The 19,323-nt window shown below is 38.9% G+C and overlaps 1 protein-coding gene across 1 annotated transcript in view; it reads right to left on the bottom strand.

Annotated features, from left to right (window-relative positions):
* The window catches only part of NID1 (nidogen 1), a gene marked incomplete at its 5' end in the record, with an annotated part of 80,927 nt that overhangs the window by 43,885 nt on the left and 17,719 nt on the right, over positions 1-19,323 (bottom strand). The window contains 7 exons of the mRNA XM_081314122.1: positions 267-509; positions 2,910-3,110; positions 4,610-4,861; positions 6,144-6,293; positions 7,858-8,273; positions 9,309-9,538; positions 12,074-12,373. Of these exons, the coding sequence (XP_081170248.1) occupies positions 267-509; positions 2,910-3,110; positions 4,610-4,861; positions 6,144-6,293; positions 7,858-8,273; positions 9,309-9,538; positions 12,074-12,373 (1,792 nt within the window). The remainder of the gene's footprint in view (positions 1-266; positions 510-2,909; positions 3,111-4,609; positions 4,862-6,143; positions 6,294-7,857; positions 8,274-9,308; positions 9,539-12,073; positions 12,374-19,323) is intronic.

The raw sequence follows: 19,323 nt of genomic DNA on the forward strand, positions 1-19,323 counted from the left end.
TTCCTAAAGAATAGAATTGTTAATGGAACTTCTAGGATCAAAGTCATTATGTCAGAAAGGGTTTTTAGAAATGAACAGCAGGTGGCTGACTGCTGCTTTCAGTTATTGCATCCTGGAGACGTTGTGGGAAGCAGGATGGTGGATCAGCAGAGAAGGGCTCTTTCGTATGGACCCGTCGCGTCTGAAAATCCACAAATGCAAAATCAAAGACAGGCTTCTATGCAAAGGCAGTGGAAGTAAACCAGGTTAACTGTCACCAAACATACCAATTGGGCCAATTGAATTGCTCATCGCATATCGCAAAATCTGCTCCTCTTTGTTGTATAAGACAAAGACACTGTCCACTGATAGCTGCTGAGTGGCTGACCCAGAGTGATGAGAATCATCATGGATGCATTCATCAAATGAAATCGTTTGTCGCCATTGATAAGAAACTGTATATGTTGGTGATACTCCATTTCTTTCTGGCTCCGTCACAGTATACTCTCTGGTAGAAGATGATGTGACAACTGAAATAATGAAATAAATTCATATTAATAAAAATACGTTAGCCATACTTGAATATATTTCATTTAACATAACAATATTAAAATATAAATAATTTAGCTCTACAATAATAGGGCTGACTCTTGCTAATTCATTCACAGAAGACTCCAAAAGACATTTTCCTACTTACAGAGGAAATGGGGTGGGGGACTTATTTATTTTCTCATGCCTTTGTGATCTTTAGTCACATTTCATGCTGCTTTGGCTTCTTTAGAACAGATTTTCAGGAGTCACAGGGGAGGAATGTGAAGAATAGAAATGGTTTCACTGTTTCTCCACTGTGAATTGAATACTATTTTGGAGGGGTTCAATTCATTCCTTCGTAAAAGGCTAATGTTTGTGTTATCTTTTTATATATTTATGCAATAGTTTAAGCCAAGTCTCGTACAATATCAATCAGCTTATGTTTAATTTATATTCAATTTACTTATCTTCAACTAAAGATGTTAACTTTGCAATGTTGAAAAATCTAACTTTTTATATTGTGTAACCAAAGACTACAGCTGACTTGTTCAAAATGTTGAATTAGGCTGAAGGAAAGCAGCAAATCTCCTGAGAGCAGTGTTTCCCAATCTCAGCATTTAAATGATCCATTTTTTCCATCAGATTTCATAATAAATCAAAAATATTTCCCGTTGCATCACACAATTCAATTTTTGTATCATTTCTTGTTTTGCAGTCTTAAATTCCATCCATCAAACATTTGTTTGAGAGCAAGCTCTTAAAGTCTATGAAATTGTAAACAACACTGAACTGATCATAGGTCTTACAGAGCTAGACTACAAAAATCGGGACAACTACGAGCTGTCAACCAAGAAGCACAGAGAACTCAACACTCTGCTGTCATATAGTGGTCATCTGGATTTTTGCAGCCCACATCTGGTCAGCCTAGCAGGTCACATCCTCATTTATCTGAGTGCAAATTTATAAGACTTGAGCGCTGAACAATCTCATTACAGAAAGATTTATCTAGCAAAGTCTTTTCAGTAAAGTATAATCTACACAATGGATGTTTACATTTAAATATAGTAAAAATAATGTGAAGTATCTTCTTTAATGGTAATTATAAATGACTGCATAAGGTTTCCTGAAATATAAGCTGGGGAAATAAAAAATTTGTGGCTCTCCCAAGCTTGCTTTGAAGTTTTCATAATCTCTACAAAGGTTGCCAACCAAATTGAAAGAGTTCATGAGAGAGAAAGAGGAAATTATTAAATACAAACTGTGCTGAAATAAACTGTATTTGTGGAGTGTAGTCCTCAGCATGTCACTCAAAATTGTCAATCAAGGTAAACCCTCATTTTGTGCTTATGGCTGGAAACTAATCATTTTGATGAGAATTTTTTTCAACCAAATATAAAGGTAATTTGTTGGCTAAAGCACTGCAATAAATTAGAAAATTTCAAGTATGTTGCTACAAATCTAAGATACATGATACCAGTGATATAATTATACATGATGCATTGTGCTAGCCTGCAGATACAATACATACATAGGGGGGGAAACAATGAAACAAAATACATGTTTAACGGAGTTAGCAGAAACTGTCTTACCTATCCCATTTCCACCCAGAAACCCCCACCCTCCCCCAATCCAACAACTCTACCAAGAGTTCTGAAGCTACTAAATGCCTGACTAGTTAGCAAAATCTTTGAATTAAAAGTGGTTGTCATGAATTAACATCAGTTATCTCCTTTCTTCAATAGTCCTTAAGAGGTTTCCCGGAAGACAAGCTAAAAGAGCTGCTGTGAAGGGGGAAGTGATGAGAAGTTAGCTTTGAAGACCTATATCAGTGGAGAACCTTTAAAGAGACCGAGTGCCCAAACTGCAACCCAAAACCCACTTATTTATCGTCAGGTGCTGGGTGGGCATGACCTATTGTGTAGGTGTGGCCCATTGTGTGGGTGTGGCCCATTGCGTGGGCGTGGCTGTGGTGGTAACGGCAGACTGGGTGGGACTAAGAAGTTCAATCAATCAATTCCAACTTTGCAAGATTTTTTCCCCCCACAAATTGAAATTGATTGATTGAAACTTTTTTTTTGCACACGGCGGCAGAGGCCTAAAGCGAAAAGGTTTTATAAAACCCAGTTGAAGGCCTAGGATTGGGGCGACGGCGCACATGCCCTCAGAGACGGCTCTGCGTGCCACCTGTGGCACGCGTCCCATAGGTTCGCCACCACGGACTATATTTTGCATATGTTGATCTGGGTTCTAGCCACTAAATGTCAATTAGTTTCATAAGTGGTGTGATATACCTCCTTTGATTAAAGGAGACCAGAGCCTGAATAAATGATTTTATCCTGCATTAATAGATTTGGATGTAGGCTTTCCAAGCAATAAGCATGCAAATATATTTAACTTACCTGAACTAGAGGAATGATAGATCTCAGTGTAGGGTTCTATATGAATGGATGAGCCAAAAGGGATCTCAGGTACTTTGCCTTCAAGTTCTGTGCTGATTGTAAGATGCCCATGTTCATCAATCCCACTGAACTTCTGCTTAATGGTCAGCTTTTCATTGTTGCTGAGGAATGTAACTTCTGCTTGCCTTGTAAACTCGCCACCTAGAAGATAAATTACATTATGTTTTATTTATCTGTTGGAAAAGTCATCTTCTGTGTTGAAATATTAACCTTTAGACTTGGTTCACCTAACCAGCCAAACCTTATGTGGACTGCTTGCTTTTGGTTTAGTACAGGGGTCGGCAACCTGAAAAAGGAAAAGAGCCACTGGGAACCGGTTCCATCACACATAAAAAAAAGTGGGAGCCGCGTGCGTGCGTCCATGCACGCGCATGTGCAAAAAATGTTTTGCGCATGCGCAAAACGGGTTTTTCTTGCGCATGCGCGGACGCGCGCAGTTGCCTTTTTTTTATGTGTGATGGAACCGGTTCCCGGTTGCACGACGGCGACGGCCCTTCTGCAAAGCTGCCGCTTTCGGCAGCCTGCAAACGTGCCACGGCAGCTTTCCCAAGAAGCGGCACCGCTACCCATTCCGAGAGGTGCGCACGCACCTCTCCGAACGACCGTAGGTGCGCGCGCACCTCCCCAAACCTCCCCAAACGTCGGCAGGTCTCCGTACCTCCGCGCGAACGGGCAGCGGCGCCGCTTCTTGGGAAAGCGGCCGCGGCCCGTCTGCAAAGCTGCCGAAACGGAACGGGCGGTGCCACTCTCCATTTGGAGAGGTGCGCGCGCACCACTGCCCGTTCGAAGAGGTACACGCGCACCGGGTGGCTGGGAGCCGCAGGAGACGGCTCAAAGAGCCGCATGCGGCTCCGGAGCCGCGGATTGCCGACCCGTGGTTTAGTATTATACACGGCTAAATGTGAGTTTGTTAACAAGCTATAGTTTAGAAAGAAAACTATGTCTGAATTCTAAGATTTTTTTTTAAACAATTGTTTAAACAAACCATACAACCTATGATCTATTTTTCTTGCTCATCCTTGGAGTCCACAATCTCATTTTCTGCTTTTGGTGTCTCCTTGCTTTTATTATTGTGTGGCTTGTTGCATAATCAGCCAGATGTTTAGACTGGATTTGGCATTTTACCCACCTATTGAGTCCTTCCCAAGGACCTGGGATAGGCAGATGTTGTTTGATGTTATTAAAGGTGTCGTCACTGATTGTAAGCTGTTCCAAAGTAAAGCTTCCTTTTGCAATTACCTGATGGTGATTTTATCAGTCTGATGGAGTTTGAGTAGTGCTCCTGATGTTTTGGGGCTGCACCCAAGATGCCTATTACTATTGACAATATTTTTATTTTGCTTTGCCACAGTTGTTTCACTTTTATTTGCCAGTTTTTATATTTTGTGATTTTCCCACCCCCACCCCAGTATATTAGGATGATTATTATATTTTTATTAATAGGATGGGGGGAACGATGCAAAAATAGTTCATGAAAGAAAAGACAATATATTATGGTGTGATTTTGCTGCTTGTCTTCTTCTGAAAATAATAAACTTACAAAACAAGCTTACAAAACCTCCTCAATGGGAATGTAGAAATTGTAACAAATATTATAACATAAGTAATACATAATTTTAAGAAGAAATGTTAAAAATTACCAGTAACACTGAATCCATTTTGGTAACCTTCCTGTTCCACGGCAAACATCCATCCAATGATACCCCCAATGGAAGCGAGAGGAAGCAAGGAGAAACCCAAAGTTTCTGGAATTGTGCTGATGGCCGTGTATGCACGCCCATGGTTCATCACAACATATGAGTGGAGGTCAGTGTTCTCAAATACAACTGGTACTGGGTTGTTTCCAACAAAGATCCGTCCTTTGACTTTTCCATTGACTCGCTGAGGAGAACCTATTAAAATAAAACAGTAAAATGTATTGTAGATCTTGGTTAACATGAGAGGCCTCAAGGTTGATTCAGCCTTCCATCCTTCTGAAATCATTAAAATGAGGATACAGATTGTTGGGGGCAATATGCTGACATTGTAAACTGCCCCAAGAGTGCTCTAAAGCACTATGAAGCGGTTGTTGTTGTTGTTAGTTGCGAAGTCGTGTCCGACCCATCGCGACCCTATGGACAACGTTCCTCCAGGCCTTCCTGTCCTCCACCATCCTCCGGAGTCCATTCAAGCTCACACCCACTGCTTCAGTGACTCCATCCAGCCACCTCATTCTCTGTCGTCCCCTTCTTCTATTGCCCTCAATCTTTCCCAGCATTAGGCTCTTCTCCAGTGAGTCCCTCCTTCTCATTAGATGGCCAAAGTATTTGAGTTTTACCTTCAGGATCTGGCCTTCTAAAGAGCAGTCAGGGTTGATCTCCTCTAGGACTGACCGGTTTGATCGCCTTGCAGTCCAAGGGACTCGCAGGAGTCTTCTCCAGCACCATAGTTCAAAGGCTTCAATTCTTTGGCGCTCAGCCTTTCTTATGGTCCAGCTTTCACAGCCATACATTGCAACTGGGAAGACCATAGCCTTGACTATACGCACTTTTGTTGACAGGGTGATGTCTCTGCTTTTTAGTGTGCTGTCTAGATTTGCCATGGCTTTCCTCCCCAGGAGCAAGCGTCTTTTAATTTCTTGGCTACAGTCCCCATCTGCAGTGATCTTGGAGCCCAGGAAAATAAAATCTGTCACTACCTCCATTTCTTCCCCATCTATTTGCCAGGAATTTAGAGGGCCAGATGCCATGATCTTGGTTTTCTTAATGTTTAGTTTCAACCCAAGTTTTGCACTCTCCTTCTTCACTCGGCACTCTCCTTCTTCACTCGAAGCGGTATATAAGTCTAAATGCTATTGCTATTGCTATTAACCAACTAGCAAGTTGTGTTCTTTTAATAATAACTTTAAGAACACCAGGAAAATGTGGAATTAATCCCTTTTTCAGATTAACCATTTTAAAAATAATTATGCATTAATATGAAATACCGTAGTAGCTAATAACATTTTCTTTAATCATTTCAGAAAGTTAAGTATTTCAGAGTTCTCTACTATACCCTGGACTGAATATTGTACAAGATTTTGCACAGCGCCTAGTCTGATCCAAGAGAATAACATTTACATTCGCCAAAGAAAAGAGACTTCAGAAAAATGCTGTGCTATATTGTAGATATTTAACTTGGAAACCAACAGTTTACCTTCAGCTACACACTGCCTGCCATTTCCTTTGTAGCCAACAATACAACTGCAACAAAAGCCACTTGGGTAGTCTTTGCAAACAGCATGAACTGAACACTGATGGCGGTTGTTTGCACAGCTTTGCTGGACATCTGTATTGTAACGGAACACTATAGATAGGGGGAGAAAAATACAGTGCTTTTTTGAGGAAGACTGGTTAGGCTCACAGAATTTTAAGCCAGTTATGGTGTCTTTTATCTCCCCATTTGTTAGCTACACAATGGACAGAATGCAGAACCACATAATATAGGAATATCTTTCTTATTGTAAAAGTAATGACTCCTGAATTACTATTGCCACATTTAATTCTCTGGCACTCAAACCTCTCCTGGTTGTGAAACAGAATAGAAATTCAGCCTGATAGAGCCAGAAAAAAACAGATAGATGGCAAAATCCAATTTTACAATTTTTCACTTATGGATAGCAAGATGCTTTTTTCATCCCTGGTACCACTCGTTCTCCCCAGACTGTCTTCCCTCAGCAGCTGCATCTAGCCTCCACTCTCCAAGCTTTTAAAAATGTTTCACCCTATTTTGAATTGTTGGTATTTTTTTCATTATGAATTTTAATCTTCATTATTGCCTCCATTGAGCAATAAGAAATACATCCAAAATTAGAACACATAATGTTTGACAAGGGTACATCTCTATGACATGCCCCAACTCTGATGTTCATGTCAGGATTGTTTCAATAGACTTTAACCACAAAGAAGAATGCAAATGGTTCACAGTGCACTATTGAATATTCCAGCTCCTTCCCTTCAGTTAATTTCAGTTAATGATATTTTCTGTATCTAATACAAGGATGGTGAAAGTTTTATAAGCCCTACAAGGTAGACTAGACCAGGGGTAGGCAAACGTGGCTCTTTTATGACTCGTGGACTTCAACTCCCAGAATTCCTGAGCCAGCATGGAATTCTGGGAGTTGAAGCCCACATGTCATAAAAGAGCCAAGGTTGCCTACCCCTGGATTAGACTAAAAAAACCCAAAACCATTTAGGTCAGGGCTACTTTTATTGTAACAGTCTCAGTAACAGAATCACGCAAGTTTAAATGTACTTCCCCCTCCTTCACTTTCTATTTCCGTGAACCAGGGAGAGGCCCCTTTGAAACATTTACCCAAACTGATTTCCTGGAATGGGTTCAAGCTTGTCTGATCATTACCTTGATAGTGGCTCTTCATCCTGGCCTTCAAAGCCATTCCCTATATCCTGAACAACTTTTGAATTTGCAGTGTGGGGAGAAGGGTTATTTTCTTAGGCAGCTAAGGGCCACAAGATGTAAGTCAGTGACAATGCAGCTTATGGGCCAATTCCTAATGTTTAGGAGGAAGAATTCAGTTTTTGAACTGCAGGTTGCCTATCTTATCCTAATTAGTAAATATGTAGTAAAGGCAGCTCACATAGGAGACATGTTTTGTTCATCAACACCCAAATGAGGACTTTTTTTTATAAGATGCAAAGTTAGCGTGTTTGCAAGTGGAAAAAAATCTGCTGTGAGACCTTTAACACTTCCTGTGCCCGTGCATATTTAGAAATTGGGTGTGGGGAGAGAGATTCCTTCATATCTGTTGTTCATCATACCATGGACACGCTGTAGATACTTTTGTATCTCACGAAACAGCCTATAGTGTTTACAAAAGATAATCAATAGAGATTTTGCTAGGTGATCTTACCAATTCCAGTTTCATCATCTTCTTCTACTTCAATAATCTGAGCATGCTGGTTGGGAAATTGGTGAATTGGAAACTGCAGAGGTGGATTTTTCCCTGTCGGAGGTGGAAGTTTAACTGGAGGCTGATCAGTTAAAGTTTGGTATGGAAGCTGAAAATCATCTTCTACTGCTGGCTGAGGTAAGATGTATCCAGTCTGAAAATTATCTCCTCTGTCAGAAACATCATAGGAGACTTCTGGATGGCTTATTTCAATGGGGTCTTGGTGGAGAAGGGAAGGGTCTATGGTCACTTCCTGGAATTGCTCGTAGTCGCTGTATTCTACACTGGCAGGAGACTGAGTACCTTTGGCCGATAGGATATCATTTGAGCCACCAATCTCAAATGCCCAAACTCCAGGTTGTCCCAAATTGCTGGCCCTAAAAACCAAGACACACACAAAAAATTGAACTATACGTTAAGCAAGGCATGCTCAAGCATTGCAAATATTTTTTTTAAAATTATGTTCCACAGCACAAATTATAAGAATAGCTGTGGTAAGGTAATCTTCATGAACTGTTTGGTTCAACCCTAAATGGGGAGATCTGAGGGTAAGAGTTGCTGGACAAGACTAAATAATATTTAAGGGGTACTTATGACTTAGGAAAAAGTAAATATATCCATACAGTATACACACATATACAGAGCACACCACAGACCTGAATTGTGAAGAATAGGAAATCCATTTCCATTTAATATATATTTTCATTTCAGAATCATGCCTTCCAAGCTGCAGAATAAAAGCTGGAAACTTACAACTGTTATTCTATTTCCTGGAACTGGTGTTCTCTGAGGAAGAGCAACGGAAGTTCCCAGAATGATCATGAGCATTTCAACTGGGAAATGTTATAAGCCTTTCTCTCTTTGAATGAAGAAAAACTATCCATTTGCATTGCTTTTTTATTAAAAAAAATATCCTAGTAGGGTATAAAGTTTCTTACTAAATATATTTTGTTCTCTTGTAACTTTTATCCCAATAAACTTGCATAAGGTCCATACTGGCACTTATTACAGCAACGCATTGCTTCAGGTGAGGTCTGAATACATCCTTGCAGTTTCCAATATGAAAAGCTACTATCATGGTATTAAGTATGAACAGGTTCTGTAACTTCTAAGTAATGTAAGTAAGAACATCTAATAAAATCACACAAACTGATACCACCATACCCCTTCCTCCTCTATCTTCTTCTTGTCTTAGTTGTCCATTAGGCTATTCTTTAAAAAACTTTCTTACCATAGGAAAAAGATTAGGCACATTATACATTCACAGCTATCTCTCCACCTATGATTTCTGAGTCCTTCAAGTGATGCAACTTCCACGAGTAACATTTTATTTATAGAAGAACACTAACAAGATTTATAGAATTACTAGAAAATACAAAATTATTTTGGAAAAAATAATAAAAACAACATACTTGCACAGATTCCTAAGGATCTCTTCATCGTTAGCAATTATATTGTACGATCCAGCTTTTACCCATAGGATGAAATATGTAGAAGGTTGGCTGAAGCCAACAGTTGCTGGAACAACTGCGTTATCATTTTTGGAATGTGTACTATAGAACTGCAAGCCATCTTCTGGATAAAGGAAAACCGCATAGGAACTAGAGTCAGAAGACGCTAAAACAGCCTGGAATGTGTTTCTCTGTGGGGAAGATTTAAATTTCATTTGCAAAAATTAAAAATAATAATAATTAAACACCTGAATGATATATATTTCATAAAACAAGCCAGCTTGCTTAATTATTTATTGCAGAATACAATAAGCTTATCCAACTTAGCATGTTCCAATTCCACTGAATTTCAAGTCCCAGAATTCCTAGCAAGCATGGAATTCCATATTCCCATGCAGGTTCAAAATTTTGGGAGTTTCTGAAAGCTCCAAGTTAAGAAAAGCTGGAATACAGAATCAAGATTTTAAAGAAAGAAAGAAAGCTAGAAAATTTAGAATTCTTAGAAGAAACATTAAATTGTTTGTGTCAAAGCAAGTACAGGTGAAACTCGAAAAATTAGAATATCGTGCAAAAGTTCATTTATTTCAGTAATGCAACTTAAAAGGGGAAACTAATATATGAGATAGACTCATTACATGCAAAGCAAGATAGTTCAAGCCGTGATTTGTCATAATTGTGATGATTATGGCGTACAGCTCATGAAAACCCCAAATCCACAATCTCAGAAAATTAGAATATTACATGCAATCAATAAAACAAGGAGTGTACATAGAACAATATTGGACCTCTGACAAGTATAAGCATGCATATGTACTCAGTATTTGGTTTGGGCCCCTTTTGCAGCAATTACTGCCTCAATGCGGCATGGCATGGAAGCTATCAGCCTGTGGCACTGCTGAGGTGTTACGGAAGACCAGGATGCTTCAATAGCGGCCTTCAGTTCTTCTGCATTGTTCGGTCTCATGTCTCTCATCTTTCTCTTGGCAATGCCCCATAGATTCTCTATGGGGTTCAGGTCAGGCAAGTTTGCTGGCCAATCAAGCACAGTAATCCCACGGTCATTGAACCAGATTTTGATGCTTTTGGCAGTGTGGGCAGGTGCCACGTTCTGCTGGAAAATGAAGTCAGGATCCCCATAAAGCTCGTTTGCGGAAGGAAGCATGAAGTGCTCCAAAATCTCCTGGTAGACGGCTGCGTTGACCCTGGACTTAATGAAGCACAGTGGACCAACACCAGCAGATGACATGGCTCCCCAAATCAACACAGACTGTGGAAACTTCACACTGGACTTCTAGCATCTTGCAGTGTGTGCCTCTCCATCTTACTCCAGATTCTGGGTCCTTGGTTTCCAAATGACATGCAAAAGTTGCTCTCATCAGAAAAGAGGACTTTGGACCAGTGAGCAACAGACCAGGTCTGTTTTTTCTTTAGCGCAGGTAAGACGCTCCTGATGTTGTTTGTTGTTCAGGAGTGGCTTGACAAGAGGAATAAGACATTTGAAGCCCATGTCCAGGATCCGTCTGTGTGTGGTGGCTCTTGATGCACTGACTCCAGCCTCAGTCCACTCCTTGTGAAAGTCCCCAACACTTTTGAATGGCCTTTTGCTGACAATCCTCTCCAGGCTGCGGTCATCCCTGCTGCTTGTGCACCTTTTTCTTCCACACTTTTCCCTTCCACATAACTTTCTATTAATGTGCTTTGATACAGCACTTTGGGAACATCCAACTTCTTTTGCAATTACCTTTTGAGACTTTCCCTCCTTATGGAGGGTGTCAGTGATGGTTTTCTGCACAACTGTCAGGTCAGCAGTCTTCCCCATGATTGTGATTCCTACTGAACCAGACTGAGAGACTCTTTAAAGACTCAGGAACCCTTTGCAGGTGTTATGGCTTAATTAGCTGATTAGAGTGGGACACTTTGAGCCTAGAATATTGCACCTTTTCACAATATTCTAATTTGCTGAGATTATGGATTTGGGGTTTTTATGAGCTGTAAGCCATAATCATCACAATTATGACAAATCACGGCTTAAACTATCTTGCTTTGCATGTAATGAGTCTATCTCATATATTAGTTTCCCCTTTTAAGTTGCATTACCGAAATAAATGAACTTTTGCACGATATTCTAATTTTTCGAGTTTCACCTCTATTTCTCTAATATCACAAAGTCATATAATTTAGAAATGAATATGTCCTAAGACCCTAATGTGACTAATTTTAGCCTAGGAATCATTTTTACAATTGTATTTTTTTAGCATGTCTCTTTAGTTATTCTTAGAATTTATCCCTAGAAACGGTTAATGAGTCCAACTAGTTATTTATTAAATTTCTCCTTTATCCTAGCATTTGCCTCCAGATGCAAGGTCCACTTTTCAGATCAACAAACTCCCTTTCATCAGTCATTACTTATTAAACTGTTTTATTCTGTTTCCAAAATATCTCAAAAGAATAAAAAATAAACATTATTCAAATGCCAGGATAAAACTGTAATTAAAATTAAATTAATTAAAACACATTTAGATGAAGAGAGCCTTATTTTCTAGAGAAATATGTATAAATTTACACTTTAAGGCTGCACTCCTAAATCTATTTGCTAGGAGATAAAACCAGATGGTTTCAATGGGAATTAATTCTCAGTAAACATGCACAGAATAATCTAGAGTTTCAGCATTAAAAATACAGTCATTGAATGCATTTTTTTCAGCGGTAGGCTGTCACCCGCTTACCTTCACTTGTAAAGTAGCATCTTGTCTAGATCCTACATAAGGGGCCACAGAATCCCAGGTAACAATGACAACACTCTCTGGATCAAAGGTAGCATTTGGAAAGCCCCTTTTGATGTACTTGGCAGCACGTTGGAGGATCTCAGGGGAAGAATCTTCCCTGTAATACACATTTCCATGTCCACCTGTAGTATCCAAGTCAGCGTAAAAGGGAGCAAGACCTCCAAAACTAAGAGGAAATTGACCAAGATACTCATCTTCTCTTGATGGCTCACTCACTGCGATGATGCCATTAGTAAGAACCTAGTTAAAAGAAAAAGTATGTGTTGCAAATGCACAAATACAATGCAATCAAGCAATGCTTACCTCCCATTTTGAAAACATAAAAATGTTGAAAACATAAAAACATTTATAAATATGTAAACATCTAAAAAAATTGTGTATTTGCTAGATTTGAATAATAGGCAGATTGTGTATTTTCCAAAATGAAGGGATCACCCATTGGGGCTGGAGCTCTCAAGGCAGTCCAAGATACAGCCTGAAACCATCACAGCATTGGCACAGCCTAACTTGAATATCTGCAATCCTTATTAAAACTTAGGACCATAACATCGAAGAGATGAACTAATTGATAACTGAGGAAGAAATTTTTTCAGCAATTAAACAATTGAAAGTGGGCAAAGCGCCAGGTACGGATGGATTGACTGCTGTGTATTACAAAAATTTACAGTTAGAGATGGTGAAGCCATTAAGGGAATTGTTTCAGACAATTCAAATGGGAGGAGGGGTACCTCCGTCTTGGAAAACTGCTTTTATCTCTTTGATTCCAAAGGAAGACCAGGATGTCACCCAAGTAAAAAATTATAGGCCAATATCACTTTTGAACACGGACTACAAGATATTTGCTAAAGTTCTAGCTAACAGACTAATGAGGGTACTGCAACAAGTAATTCATGGTGATCAAACTGGGTTTATAAGTGGTAGACAAATGAAGAACAATGTGAGGCATGTAGTAGATTTGTTGGAATTTTTGGAAAGAAACAATCAGATCCCTGCAGCGTTGATCTTCTTGGATGCTGAAAAAGCCTTTGATCAATTGGATTGGCAATTTTTGTTGAAAGTATTAGATAAAATGAAATTTGGGGATAAATTTTTACAACCAATCAGGGCATTATATCAAAAGCAAACAGCCCGCATAATAGTTAATAATAGTTTGACTGAAGTATGTAACATTGAAAAGGGTAAAAGGCAGGGGTGCCCATTGTCACCCTTATTATTTGTTTTAACATTGGAGATATTATTGATTAAAACTTAGGACCTTAACAGACACATTTTGCTGTAACTCAGACAACATTCTTTAATGAAGGAGTCAAAAGCATTTGTACATCTTAATGTTTTCTCCAGGTTGGCATAAAGATACAAGGTTATCATAATATGGATTTTTTTATTTAGTTGATATGACACTCAACAACACTTTTATTTTTATTTTTTGTATGATACTATCTTAGGTAGCAACTTCACTTATAGCATTAAATGTATAGAGCAGTTAGGAAATATATAGCTAGATTCAAATAACAGAAACCAGTATGGATCTATTCTAAGTCAAATTAAATAAAATCCTTTAATACAATTGCAATTAAGAGTAGAATGTTAATAATTATATTCTGCAAAGTTCAGCATTGATCTGATCAGAGTGGAGCTCCAGTGCTTTTCAGTTATTACAAAATTCTGAGCTTTAAGGAGATATGAAATATGTTTGAGGGAAACTTTAATTTCAGAGGACTTTGCATCGTGTACTAGATTATAAATTGATTTATTTAGTTTAAAGTGTCTTAGTTAAAAGAGACTTTTATGGTTTCTCTTTTGACTTTCTTGTTAAGGAATTTGTTGTGCAGAGGTCTCCTTGTGCTACCAAAGAGTTGCACAGACAAGGAAGGGCACTGAGAGCAGTAAAAGTCACACACAGAAATACACTGAGTTCTAAAAGCAAAAAGTATTTTACTTTGAGGTGGTGTAAAAACAAAAATGCACAGTCAAAAATAAACAGTCCAAGTAGCAATCCAAAATACAAAGTCTTCTTACCGGTCCAGAGGTCAATACACAGTTCAGGTTTACAACAGTAGTAAACCAACAGCAGAGCAAAAACAGTAATAGTAGAGATCAGTGAATTCAGAGAGAGAGAGAAGCTACGTTCCTAGCTTCCTCTTATGGCCATGAGAACACTTACACACCCATTGGCCAATTAACTTCTTAAAGCCATAGCATTATGGTTAATATATTTTCAACCCAACATTGTAGGCTAGCACCATATGCCTAACATTCTCCCCTTTGGGTAGAATAATATATAACTCTTACAATCTTATGCACATTCTTTCACAATTAGCATTGTGTTTCACAGCACTTTGTACCTTCGTAAAATGGTCTGCAATATTTACATCAGATGGACAATACTCTAACTGTATTAATTTATCTTTGACACATTGTCTGACATTTAAATAACGAAGATCAGTATGTTTAGATCTTGTTCTTACTGCAGCATTATTAGCCATCTTTATTGCAGCTTGATTGTCCTCATACACAATGAATGGATCATTTACATTTAAACCCATATCTAACAATAATTGTTTGTACACTAGCAGTTCTGTACATAACACTGATAGACATGAAAATTCAGCCTCCATTGTAGATAAGCTTATGTGTTTTTGCCTAATGGACTTCCATCCAATCAAAGAATCACCCAACATTACAGCCAACCCTGAGGTAGATTTACGAGTGTTTGTATCAGAGGCAAAACTCGCATCTGCATATGCAGTAAGGATTAACTCACGATTTGGCTCTAGATATAACGAGTAGTGAATAGTTTGCTTCAAATACCTTAATACTCGTTTAGCTGATTGCCAGTGTCTAACAGTTGGATTATTGTTGTACCTAGCTAATTGATTTACACAGTAAGAAATATCAGGTCTAGTCCAATTACTCAGATACATAAGACTTCCTATCAAAGATTGGTACATAGTCTTATCAAATACAGGACTCTCAACATTAGTGTCCTTAAAATCCATAGCCATCGGAGTTTTTGCTGGTTTACACATTTCCATATTGTATCTCTTTAATAACTGAGATATTTTACTGGCTTGTGACACCTTAAAACCCCTATTTGTTTTCACAATATCTAACCCCAAATAGTGGCTTATTTCTCCAAGATTTCTAATTGTGAATTTATTTTGCAATCTTGAAATGATAGTTTGTGCTTCTAACTCAGTTTTTGTTATTATTGCAATATCATCTGTGAATAATAAGAGAAAAGATAATGCTCCGTTGTGTTCTCTTCTAAACAAACAAGGATCAGCATTACTGGCTACAAAACCTATTGCACTTAACTCATTTACTATACATTTGTTCCACTCATAGCCTGATTGTTTCAATCCATAGAGGCTTTTCTTTAATTCCCAACAATCATGGTCTCTATCACTGGTCAATCCTGGTGGTATTCTTAAATAAATAGTATGTTGCAATGGAGCATGTAGATATGCAGTTTCAACATCTACATGGTTAACCATATATTGGTTTTTAGCCGCCCATACTAAAGCTGCTCTTAAAGTAGTTGCCCTTAGACTGGGTGCAAACACCTCGTCATAATCCTCAGTAGTTTGGGCAAAACCTTGTGCAACCAAACGTGCCTTATGGGTTATAGTTCCATCTACTCCCTTCTTTATTTTATATATCCATTTACAACCTATAGCTTGCTCACCAGGTGGCAGTTTAGCTTTCTGATAAACCTTAAGATTCTGCAAAGACTTCAACTCCCTGTTCATTGCAGCTTTCCATGATGCCTGTTCCTTTTCAGGATAAATCCTGATCTCATCATAGTTAGATGGCTCTACACTAACTTGACATACTATACTAGCTTCATAGCGATCAGGTGGATGTCTGATACGCATTGAACGCCAAGGAATTACAGGGCTTTGAATTTCTGTCTCCTTTCCTTCCTCTGATTCCTCTTTTATCTCCCCTATCTCCTCTTCATCTTTTATATTTACAGGAGATGTATTATCATTACTAGTTACGTTATCAGAGGAGTCCTCAAACACTAGAGGATCAGTATTAACAGTTACTTGCTCTAACCTATCCCAACCAACGTGCTCAAGGAATTTTGCACTAGCACTGTTATATACATTAGTTGTGCCTCGTTCCCAGAAACGATAGGATCTATGGTTAGCTTCATAACCTACGAAGTATAATTGCCTAGCCCTATGTTGGCCTTTACTCCTGAGTTGTGCAGGAATGTGGACCCAAGCTAGGGTGCCAAACGTGTGCAGGTAATCAAGGTTTGGTCTTCTACCATGCCATATTGTATATGGTATTTTACCAGTAGAAGTATTAGCAACTATATTCAGAACATGGTTTGCACATTTTGCTGCCTCCCCCCACAGTCTATCTGTTAAGCCAGAATCTCTTAACATAGTTCTAATCATGGCTTGTAACGTTTGCCCACGTCTCTCAACAAAAGCATTATGTTGAGGCCTATAAGGGGCTGAACGTTTATGCTCAATGCCAGCTGATTGTAGCATATCAACAAAACGCTTGTTTGTAAATTCAGTACCATTATCAGTAATTATACACTGAACCTTTCTCTTTGTTTTTCTCTCCACGAACTTCAGCCAGTTTGCAAATTGTTGGAAAGTGTCTGCCTTTGACTTAAGCAGATAACAAAAACCATATCTAGAGTAGTGGTCCAATATACTTAAAATATAACATGACCCTCCTAAACTTGGTTTCATGGGTCCAATTAAATCAGCAAACACAACTTCCAAAGGTACAGTTGTTTTGAAGCCGTTTATCCTGTTTGCAGGAGTTGCCTTACTCTTTTCCTGATTACAGGCATTGCAATTCAAATACTTACTACATGGCTTCAGTTTAACTCCCTCTACTAATTCCACTGTTTTACGTAGTGAGTTAAAGTTTACATGCCCTAACCGCCTATGCAATAAATGTATAAATTCATCATGTGGCTTCTTGTTCTCACATATTGAGTTAGCTTTAACTGTACTAACCTGGTTACTTGTGAGAACGAATAAACCATTTTTCAAATTAGCAGTTACACAGGTTCCATTCCTCTCAATAGTGCATTGCTCCCCTCTGAATGTTACCACAAACCCAACCTTAACCAATTCCCTTACAGATAACAAGTTGAATCTTAGTTTAGGTATATATAACATAGGTAACTGTTCATCAATGCATGGACAATAGGAATTACCTTCACCAGAGGCCTTCATCCTCCAACCATTGGCCAGTGAAACATATTGGTTGCTGTTTTTCATATTAACAAACCTCTTTTTCACTTTAGTAATGCATTGTGAAGCCCCACTATCAACAACCCACAATCCATTATTTCTGGATGTTGGTTTACCAGAAATAGCCAAACCAATGCCCTTCTTAGCCTTCCCACTGCTATTCACATTCTGTTTTTTACCCTTTCTACAGAATTTGGCTATATGCCCTCTAGCCCCACAAGAATAACATTTCTTGACGTTGTAAGCAGTGGTGAATTGCTGCTTCTCTCGTGGCTGTGTCTCTCTCAGCTGGTCTCTGTCACGCCTCCTTCTGGACTCTTCCAGCAGTCTCCCAGTAATGTTAGTCAATGTCAGTTCCTCTCTGGTCAGGACTTCCAAAGAAGAAACATACTCATCATAACTCTCATCCAAAGATGACAGAATAATGTAGACCTGATGCAACTCTGAAAAAATCAGCTCCTTTTCATGAAGCTCTTGAAAAGTTGCCTTCATGTAATTTAAATGGGTCAGCATATCTCCATTCTTCTGCAGACGAGCCCTAAACAGCTTACGCGTAAGGTGTATATGTGCACCCACACTGTCACGAACATAAAGCCTTCGCAAAACGCCCCAACACCTAGCAGCAGACTCCTCACCACGAATATGGACAAGCTGCTGGTCATTCAGTGTTAGTCCAATAATGCAAAGAGCTTTCTCGTTGCTTCGTTTAAAGTTGTCTAACTTCTTTGCATCCTCTTCGTCATCTGGATCCCAAGCAGTAGTATCTGGTGGGTTATTTACAACAGCCCATAGTCCTTCCTTGCGCAAAAGCAAGCAGCATTTTGTGGACCAGGAAACATAGTTTGTCCCATCCAACCGGGTTATCCAGGAGATGCCTGACAACTGTTCTTGTGCCATTTTACACCAAATACAAACTCAGCTAGGAATACTGTGTGTACTTACTCTCAGTACAGGCCTGGGCCCATAACCAGTGTTAAGGAATTTGTTGTGCAGAGGTCTCCTTGTGCTACCAAAGAGTTGCACAGACAAGGAAGGGCACTGAGAGCAGTAAAAGTCACACACAGAAATACACTGAGTTCTAAAAGCAAAAAGTATTTTACTTTGAGGTGGTGTAAAAACAAAAATGCACAGTCAAAAATAAACAGTCCAAGTAGCAATCCAAAATACAAAGTCTTCTTACCGGTCCAGAGGTCAATACACAGTTCAGGTTTACAACAGTAGTAAACCAACAGCAGAGCAAAAACAGTAATAGTAGAGATCAGTGAATTCAGAGAGAGAGAGAAGCTACGTTCCTAGCTTCCTCTTATGGCCATGAGAACACTTACACACCCATTGGCCAATTAACTTCTTAAAGCCATAGCATTATGGTTAATATATTTTCAACCCAACATTGTAGGCTAGCACCATATGCCTAACATTTCTCTTATGACTTCTCAGGTTCAGCTATAAAGGTATGAAAGGAAGGGTGGAGTCTATGAGTTAAGAATTTCTGATTCATCTTGATTATTTTAAGCATTCATGATATGGACACTATGTTTCTGTTAACAAATCCTAAAAATATTTTTTGGGTTTTTTTAAGCAACTGCATGACACAACTGGCATTTTATTTGACCTACCATTGAGAACCTTTTGACACATCCTGCTAAAGCAATCCTCGCCTTCATTTGCTTTGATGTGATGTGATTGTTCCCTTCTCTTCCCAGAAATCCCTAGTTTTACATTTTTTATTTTGTATGCTTTCCTGTTGGTTAGAGTGGAACCCTGGTCTTTGTTGTGCTGGTTTTTTACTTAAAAAGAACTGCTTTTATTTTAAAAATAAATATAGGTATAAATTTAATATGATTACCTATCGTGCTTACCTTGGAATGTCACCGTCTGCTCCACCACTTCAGTGTTCTATTACAACTTCAATCCCTCCTCATTTTGTTAATCTGCAATTCCACACACTTAGGAGAATTG

The sequence above is a fragment of the Vipera berus genome, assembly GCF_964194415.1.
Source record: "Vipera berus genome assembly, chromosome: 1".
Classification (NCBI taxonomy): Eukaryota; Metazoa; Chordata; class Lepidosauria; order Squamata; family Viperidae; genus Vipera; species Vipera berus.